This window comes from Scomber scombrus, chromosome 24 (genome assembly GCF_963691925.1).
Source record: "Scomber scombrus chromosome 24, fScoSco1.1, whole genome shotgun sequence".
NCBI lineage: Eukaryota > Metazoa > Chordata > Actinopteri > Scombriformes > Scombridae > Scomber > Scomber scombrus.
In genome coordinates this window covers 12,853,068-12,863,312 of record NC_084993.1, presented here as the reverse complement: position 1 = coordinate 12,863,312, position 10,245 = coordinate 12,853,068, and the positions used below count along the sequence as shown (strand labels likewise).

At 35.3% G+C, this 10,245-nt stretch overlaps 1 protein-coding gene across 1 annotated transcript; it reads left to right on the top strand.

Annotated features, from left to right (window-relative positions):
- Nucleotides 1-204: 204 nt before the first annotated feature.
- Nucleotides 205-10,013, top strand: hpxb (hemopexin b). Its single transcript, XM_062414713.1, has 10 exons — nt 205-337; nt 1,069-1,094; nt 1,224-1,301; nt 1,475-1,632; nt 1,719-1,872; nt 2,320-2,532; nt 2,657-2,749; nt 9,095-9,225; nt 9,324-9,471; nt 9,619-10,013. Exons 1-10 carry the CDS (start codon nt 273-275, stop codon nt 9,843-9,845), a joined length of 1,293 nt encoding a protein of 430 aa, XP_062270697.1. The 5' UTR covers nt 205-272; the 3' UTR covers nt 9,846-10,013.
- The last annotated feature ends 232 nt before the right edge of the window (nt 10,014-10,245 follow it).

Sequence of the window (10,245 nt, the reverse complement as noted above, 5' to 3'; positions counted from 1 at the left end):
ACTAACAGTTATTTAGAAAATGAAGATATTACAACATGAGTAAATTGTCATTATCGTAAATGATCATATCAGAGCCAAATTTTGCAACAACTGTAATTCCACTCATTCATCTATGCAAACACAAACACACACATGCACAGACTGGGAATTTCCTAACATGCCCACCCACACATACCATTTAAGTATAAAAGTGCAGCTTCAGCTCATGCACAGCTACACCTCTGATCCACAGTGAGACTCCACATCTGAGATATCTGTTGGGACTGGACAACATGAAGCTGCTCACCAAAACTCTCTTTTTGTGCTTAGCTATTTGGCTCACTAACGGCGCTCCTGCGTGAGTATTAATGAACTCTTTTTACTTGTATTAAGTAGGTAATTCATGTCAGGGTGTGCTAGTCCTAATATCCTGGTCTCAATATCCTTCACTATTGATAATATGTGCATTATCTATCAAGAGCTTTTCTAACCCTTTTAGTTTAAGATCTTTGTGTGTACAAATTGTTTGTTCAAGCTAAAAAGATAAAACATAATTGGCCAGTATTTAATATGTGGTATAATTCATTTTCAAGTTTAGTTGCACATATATTTCCCTGTTTTATAATACAGCAATATACTGTGAATACATGGTAAGACCAAATAACAGAATATCTTAAAATATAATGCCAGTTAAATACAAGAATTTTGAAAAAGGTGTTGAGTCAACTATTTGGTCATTTTTGAACTCATAGCTTTTGTTTTTGAAGCATTCGAATGCATCGTGCTGTTAGGTAATCATGTTATTTTGTACACTGTTTAAATGATTTGGATCATTACCATTTTTTGGTTGTATTTTCTCTTATCAGTGCAGTGGAAATACACTGGACACTGTCCATTCATTTCATAACTCTACCAGTTCACAAAGTTCACCGGTTGGATCAATACAACAAATACAAGAGTGCTAAGTTATCTTGGTGTTTTGTCACTGATTCACCTGTTGTGATCATGACTCAGGGACTTTTTGAAAAACAAATGTAGTGCTTTGTAAAGTACTTTTTCAGTACAACTAAAGTTTCTTATCTTCCACAGGCATCAACCAGATGCAGCAGTAGCAGGTGGGTCTATAGTATACATTAAAGTAATAATCCTGCTTTAATATTTGACCATATTTACAATTCATATTACATGTATTCTAACAATGGTTGCATTATTATTTATATATTATTTTTTGGACAATGATGCAGCTGTGCCAGACCGGTGTGCAGGGATCGAGTTTGATGCTGTCACTCCTGACGAGAAAGGAACACATTTCTTCTTCAAAGGTCTGGGACAGTTTTAATAAAGAGTCTCTTTTTTACATTCTAAATTTACAACTCTCCTTTAAATTTATGGACTTATTCTTATTAGTGTTATTTAAATTTCATTCATATATTTTTCCAAACTGAACATATGTCAAATGTAGTGTTATGAAACTTTTTTGATGCTTTCCTTTTAGGTTCCTACCTGTGGAATGGCTTCCGTGGTGACGCTCAGCGCTCCAACTTGACCTTCAGGGAGCTGGATGACATCCACAGCATAGGCCATGTTGACGCCGCCTTCCGTATGCACAGCAAAGACAACCCAGATGACCATGATCATGTCTATTTCTTCCAGGTATAAGCCACAGATACCTCAATTTGTGATACGAGTCTGTTTAAATTAGAAACAGATCTGTCACTGATTGTTCATGCAATCTACAGAATGACAAGGTGTTCAGCTACTATGCCCACACTCTGGAGAATGGGTATCCAAAATCAATCCAGGAGGACTTCCCAGGAATCCCTACTCACCTGGATGCTGCTGTGGAGTGTCCCAAAGGAGAGTGCTCGGCCGACTCAGTTCTGTTCTTCAAGGGTATGCTGGCATGCACTACAAAAACATTAATCTCAATGAATCAATACTGTACAAAACAACGTAAAGTTATCAGGACATAGTAACAGAATCAGATAAAGTGAGATAAATTTATTTTTGACAAATGCCAATGCTCCACAGTGTAACTGTGTGGATTATCCCGATATTATAACTATAATGCTGCCCCCTGGTGGAGGAAATTGGCTGCAGCAGGAGTGATTTTTGTCACGATAAGCAGCTTTAAACTACTTTTGCTGATTTGTTAAAAACTGTGTCACAGCCACATTACAATGAATGGCAAGACTTAAGGAGTTAAAGTAGTATAATATGTTTCTAAATTATTTAAATAACTATTCAATATTATTTTAGTAATTATTTTTGTTTTCAGTTTTAGGAATTTCAAAATTCTAACTTTCTCTAAAACTAATAATACTATCCCTACCCACACAGGAGATGATGTGTACGTTTATGATATTGCCACAAAGACAGTGAAGACAAAGACATGGCCCCACCTGCCTGCCTGTACTTCTGCTTTACGCTGGCTGGAGCACTACTACTGTTTCCATGGACAAAACTTCACCAGGTTCAACCCAGTGTCAGGGGAGGTGAGCGCTGCCTACCCGAAGGACGCCCGCCATTACTTCATGTCATGCCCCAACTTTGGTAAATTCATCGAGAAAGTCAATTTGTTTCAGATCTTAAAATGGCAGTATTCTGTACAAGATATACAAACAAATTCATTTTGATACATCCAATTTAATCTCATCAATGTGTGATCTTTTTACAGGCCATGGGGGTGGTTATACAGTCCCTAAATGCAGTGAATCCAAAATTGATGCCATCACCACTGATGATGCAGGGAAAACATACATCTTTGCAGGTAAAGTCACATTTGCAACAATAATAGTCTTTAGAGAAACAGTTGAACATTTTGGGAAATATGCTGAGAGTTAGACGAGAAGAGCTTTTGTTTAAGTATGATACTACAAAGCCAAGAGGTGATTATCCTAGCTTAGCATAAACACTGACAGGAATTGGAAAGTGCTAGGTTGGCTTGACTTAGAGTTAGAAAACTAAGGTGACCAGATTTCTGAAATGAAAGTCGGGGACATTTTCAATGCGGCGGTGAAAAATCATTAAATATTATCATTATGAAATAAAAAATGGGGACAAGTACTTTTTCATGTATTTTAACCAGCTTTTATTACAAAAAAAGGACCTGGTTGTATCACCACAAATATCATGTATCAGTAGCGCACAGCAGTGTCAAAAACACAAATGTAGAATACTTTAGAAAAAACATCTCTCTTCCAAAGTTAAGTGTCATGTGCAAAGACAGCTGCCAGACCAGTAGCTAGTAAATATCATCAAGATGTAATTAATAATAATTACCAAGTCAAAACATATGAGTATATTGATATTATACATGACTCAGGGCATCAGCTAATCAGATGGTCTGCATTTATAACTACTACAGTCATTAGTTACCCACACAGCCCGACTTGGGTAAAGTTAGAAAGAGATTGGCAGTTTCGAACTTCAGCGATCAATAGCTCATAAACGAAACATTGTTAAAACATAAAAACTGTCTCTTTCCTATCGTAGTAAGGTAGACTATTGACTACAAACTCATTTTCGCCAAAACGAGTCGTCATCCAGGCTGCAGTAAAATATATTGCTCTCTATGCGCTGCGGGCGGAGAGGCGAGCGCTTAGGGACCGTCTACAAAGTGCAGTACCAAAGCAAAAAATATTCAATATCTCCACTTTTATTCACTGTAGTCTCACCAAATTCACTCCACACACCAACGGTCACCTGATAATCACACTACAACAGTTATTTCATTAAAAATCTTTTTGCATATTTTTGGGGAATTTTATTGTGAAAAATCATCAATAGCGTTAATATTATACAGTGTAGGATGACCAAAATCATGATACACAACAAGGGTCACCTGATAATCATACTACAGCATTTATTTTAGGAAAATTAGTTTTGATATAATTTTTGGGATTTTTTATATTAAAAAATCTTCAATATCGTCAATATTATACACTGTATACTCACCAAAAGCATGCTACACGACAAAGGTCACCTGATAATCGTACGACAAAAATTATTTCAGGAAAAAAATGTTTTGCATATTTTTGGGGAATTTTATTGTGAAAAATCGTCAATAGCGTTAATATTATACAGTGTAGGATGACCAAAATCATGGTACACAACAAGGGTCACCTGATAATCGTACTACAACAGTTATTTCAGGAAAAAAATGTTTTGCATATTTTTGGGGAATTTTATTGTGAAAAATCGTCAATAGCATTAATATTATACAGTGTAGGATGACCAAAGTCATGATACACAACAAGGGACACCTGATAATCGTACTACAACAGTCATTTCAGAAACATTTGTTTTTGCATATTTTTGGGGAATTTTATTGTGAAAAATCGTCAATAGCGTTAATATTATACAGTGTAGGATGACCAAAATCATGGTACACAACAAGGGTCACCTGATAATCGTACTACAACAGTTATTTCAGAAAAAAAATCTTTTTGCATATTTTTGGGGAATTTTATTGTGAAAAATCGTCAATAGCGTTAATATTATACAGTGTAGGATGACCAAAATCATGATACACAACAAGGGTCACCTGATAATCGTACTACAACAGTTATTTCAGAAACATTTATTTTTGCATATTTTTGGGGAATTTTATTGTGAAAAATCGTCAATAGCGTTAATATTATACAGTGTAGGATGACCAAAATCATGGTACACAACAAGGGTCACCTGATAATCGTACTACAACAGTTATTTCAGGAAAAAAATGTTTTGCATATTTTTGGGGAATTTTATTGTGAAAAATCATCAATAGCATTAATATTATACAGTGTAGGATGACCAAAGTCATGATACACAACAAGGGACACCTGATAATCGTACTACAACAGTCATTTCAGAAACATTTGTTTTTGCATATTTTTGGGGAATTTTATTGTGAAAAATCGTCAATAGCGTTAATATTATACAGTGTAGGATGACCAAAATCATGTTACACAACAAGGGTCACCTGATAATCATACTACAACAGTTATTTCAGAAACATTTGTTTTTGCATATTTTTGGGGAATTTTATTGTGAAAAATCGTCAATAGCGTTAATATTATAAAGTGTAGGATGACCAAAATCATGGTACACAACAAGGGTCACCTGATAATCGTACTACAACAGTTATTTCAGGAAAAAAATGTTTTGCATATTTTTGGGGAATTTTATTGTGAAAAATCGTCAATAGCATTAATATTATACAGTGTAGGATGACCAAAGTCATGATACACAACAAGGGACACCTGATAATCATACTACAACAGTCATTTCAGAAACATTTGTTTTTGCATATTTTTGGGGAATTTTATTGTGAAAAATCGTCAATAGCGTTAATATTATACAGTGTAGGATGACCAAAATCATGTTACACAACAAGGGTCACCTGATAATCATACTACAACAGTTATTTCAGAAACATTTGTTTTTGCATATTTTTGGGGAATTTTATTGTGAAAAGTCGTCAATAGCGTTAATATTATACAGTGTAGGATGACCAAAATCCTGATACACAACAAGGGTCACCTGATAATCATACTACAACAGTCATTTCAGAAAAAAAATCTTTTTGCATATTTTTGGGGAATTTTATTGTGAAAAATCGTCAATAGCGTTAATATTATACAATGTAGGATGACCAAAATCATGCTATACAACAAGGGTCACCTGTTAATCATACTACAACAGTCATTTCAGGAAAAAAATGTTTTGCATATTTTTGGGGAATTCTATTGTGAAAAATCGTCAATAGCATTAATATGATACAGTGTAGGATGACCAAAATCATGTTACACAACAAGGGTCACCTGATAATCATACTACAACAGTTATTTCAGAAACATTTGTTTTTGCATATTTTTGGGGAATTTTATTGTGAAAAATCGTCAATAGCGTTAATATTATACAGTGTAGGATGACCAAAATCATGATACACAACAAGGGTCACCTGATAATCGTACTACAACAGTTATTTCAGAAACATTTGTTTTTGCATATTTTTGGGGAATTTTATTGTGAAAAATCGTCAATAGCGTTAATATTATACAGTGTAGGATGACCAAAATCATGATACACAACAAGGGTCACCTGATAATCGTACTACAACAGTCATTTCAGGAAAAAAATGTTTTGCATATTTTTGGGGAATTCTATTGTGAAAAATCGTCAATAGCATTAATATTATACAGTGTAGGATGACCAAAATCATGCTACACAACAAGGGTCACCTGATAATCGTACTACAACAGTTATTTCAGGAAAAAAATGTTTTGCATATTTTTGGGGAATTTTATTGTGAAAAATTGTCAATAGCGTTAATATTATACAGTGTAGGATGACCAAAATCATGGTACACAGCAAGGGTCACCTGATAATCGTACTACAACAGTTATTTCAGAAAAAATTGTTTTTGCATATTTTTGGGGAATTTTATTGTGAAAAATCGTCAATAGCGTTAATATTATACAGTGTAGGATGACCAAAATCCTGATACACAACAAGGGTCACCTAATAATCGTACTACAACAGTCATTTCAGAAAAAAAATCTTTTTGCATATTTTTGGGGAATTTTATTGTGAAAAATCGTCAATAGCGTTAATATTATACAGTGTAGGATGACCAAAATCATGATACACAACAAGGGTCACCTGATAATCATACTACAACAGTCATTTCAGAAAAAAAAATATTTTTGCATATTTTTGGGGAATTCTATTGTGAAAAATCGTCAATAGCGTTAATATTATACAGTGTAGGATGACCAAAATCATGATACACAACAAGGGTCACCTGATAATCATACTACATCAGTCATTTCAGAAAAAAAAATATTTTTGCATATTTTTGGGGAATTCTATTGTGAAAAATCGTCAATAGCGTTAATATTATACAGTGTAGGATGACCAAAATCATGATACACAACAAGGGTCACCTGATAATCATACTACAGCATTTATTTTAGGAAAATTAGTTTTGATATAATTTTTGGAATTTTTTATATTAAAAAATCTTCAATATCGTCAATATTATACACTGTATACTCACCAAAATCATGCTACACAACAAGGGTCACCTGATAATCATACTACAACAGTCATTTCAGAAAAAAACATTTTTTTGCATATTTTTGGGGAATTTTATTGTGAAAAATCGTCAATAGCGTTAATATTATACACTGTATACTCACCAAAATCATGCTACACAACAATGGTCACCTGATAATCGTACTACAACAGTTATTTCAGAAACATTTGTTTTTCCATATTTTTGGGGAATTTTATTGTGAAAAATCGTCAATAGCGTTAATATTATACAGTGTAGGATGACCAAAATCATGATACACAACAAGGGTCACCTGATAATCATACTACAACAGTCATTTCAGAAAAAAAATCTTTTTGCATATTTTTGTTTTCAAAAATAAACAAAAACACATTTTTCTGAAATCACTTATGTAGTATGATTATCAGGTGACCCTTATTGTGTAGCATGATTTTGGTGAGTATACAGTGTATAATATTGACGATATTGAATATTTTTGAATATAAAAAATCCCCAAAATTATATCAAAACTAACTTTCCCAAAATAAATGTTGTAGTATGACTACCAGGTGACCCTTGTTGTGTATCGTGATTTTGGTCATCGTACACTGTATAATATTAACGCTTTTGACGATTTTTCACAATAAAATTCCTTTTTATGAAATCACTTATGTAGTATGATTATCAGGTGACCCTTGTTGTGTGGAGTGAATATAGTGAAGACTACTGTGTATAATATTGATGCTATTGAAGGGAAATCAATGGCACGACAGCACATGACAGTGATGATATTGAATTATTATACACAAGCACATTTTGTAACAATAACTGTTGTAGTGTGATTATCAGGTGACCGTTGGTGTGTGGAGTGAATTTGGTGAGACTACAGTGAATAAAAGTGGAGATATTGAATATTTTTCGTTTTGGTACTGCACTTTGTAGACGGTCCCTAAGCGCTCGCCTCTCCGCCCGCAGCGCATAGAGAACAATATATTTCCTGCAGCCTGGAGGACGACTCGTTTTGGCGAAAATGAGTTTGTAGTCAGTAGTCTACCTTACCACGATAGGAAAGAGACATTTTTTATGTTTTAACAATGTTTCGTTTGTGAGCTATTGATCGCTGAAGTTCGAATCTGCCAATCTCTTTCTAACTTTACCCAAGTCACAGCCCGACACAAAATACAGAAGTTAGCCTAACACACACAACTATCAACCCTTGAGTTATTATTAATTAATTTATTATTTTTAACAGTCTCATGTTCCTATGCCTACAGGAAAATTATATGTTACCAAAGCAGTCTTCCACCTCCCCCTCTTCCAAAACAGGGCCACATACAATGTCATCACCTGGTAATCTCATGCTAACGTTAACGTTACAGCGTCACTAATGACAGATATGAAAACATTGTCATAATGTTAACGTTCACTGACTTTTATAACGTTACGTTAGGTCTTCAATTCAGATAAACAACTTACTTTAACGTTACATCACGTCTCTCTCTCTCTCTCACTCACACACACACAGCCAAGTCTACTGCCAATTCACACAAAATAAATAAGTTCATACACAACATACCATTTATGACCGCTGGTCTTCTTTTCTTTCCTTTTTGCCGCCTCTAGATTGTTGTTGTTGACGCTGCCGCGTCTGGTCGTACGTCCTGATAACGTCTGTACGTCATATGACGTCTTCTCTGGCGATGCGTTAAATGGCTACCGTAATAACTGGTGTTTGAGTCTGCACGCATTTTTCACCCATTCAGTGTCAAAATCGGGGACAGCTTTGACCGGGGACAGGTCACCCAAAACGGGGACTGTCCCCGGAAATCGGGGACGTCTGGTCACCCTATAGAACACAAAACACAATTTTTGACAGCATATATACACGAAACCACAACTAGTTTGTGTACAAATTAATTAAACAATATATAATGTGTTAATTAGTGAGCTTTAAAGGTGCTGGTGTAATTCCCAAAATATCAACCATTTCTTCTGAATTTGATCCTGTCAGTGGACAGAATATTTAAAGCTTGCTGAAAAGCTTTCACTAAGAATACAGTCCAATGTTCCCAGGTCCTATCTACTTGCGTCTGGACACCCAACGTGACGGCGTTCATGCCTTCCCAATCACGAGGACGTGGCCTAAGGTGACTGGAGGGGTGGATGCTGTCTTCTCCTACACTGACAAAATCTACATGATTAAGGTAGGCTTTGAAGTAACCAGTCTGACTGTTTCCTGCTTTCAATAGAAACCTTGAATTGTTAGAACTAAAATACCTCCTTTTTTGCCAAACATCTGCAGGGTGATCAGGTTTACATCTATAAGGAAAGTGCTCCATACACACTGATTGAGGGCTACCCTAAAACCCTGAAGGAAGAGCTCGGCATTGAGGGACACGTGGACGCTGCTTTTGTCTGTCCCAGTGAACACACAGTTCACATACTCCAAGGTACAGTTATGGAGATCTTATGTCTGATTTTGTGGTGAAGTTTTGGGTTGATCTTTAATTTTAAAACATCTTTCAAATAATATAAGCTTAACATTTGCTCACAAGTGATCACCAAACATCCTAACACACACCTATTTCTTTCAACAGGACAGAGGATGCGTGACATTGACCTAAGTGCAACGCCAAGGGTTGCGACCCAAGATCGGCTTTTGACCTTGCACGATGTTGATGGTGGTCATTGTGGAGCAGAGGGAATTAGGTTGTTCAAGGGCCCACATTATTACCAGTATGAGAATGCACAGACACTGGTCGATAGCACAGTTGCCCCTGAGCCTCAAAAGATCACCTCAGCAATGTTGGGATGTCGGGATTAGCAGTCTTTATCAGTGTTCCGCACAAACAATACAGAGTAATCTGGATTTGTGGGCCAATACAGTGCAATAGAGTTTTATCATTTAAGAAAATACGTGGCCTATTGTCATACAAACAATGTTTACTAAAAATATGACTTTTGTTTGCTGAATAAAAAATGGGAAAGAAAACTGTATAATTGTGTTTTATTATCTATTTTTAAATTTGTATTATTGGTTTGATATTTTGCAAATGTGAAACTGAGAACGAACAAAAAAGATTCTGAGGTGCAAAATTCAAACTCATTGAATTTAATAAGTAATGACAGAGTTTGGCCACTAGAGGACCTACTGTACATAAGAATGCATTACACCAGAAACAATGAGCTGATCAGACTGACCAGCTGCACTAACAGAATCTTAT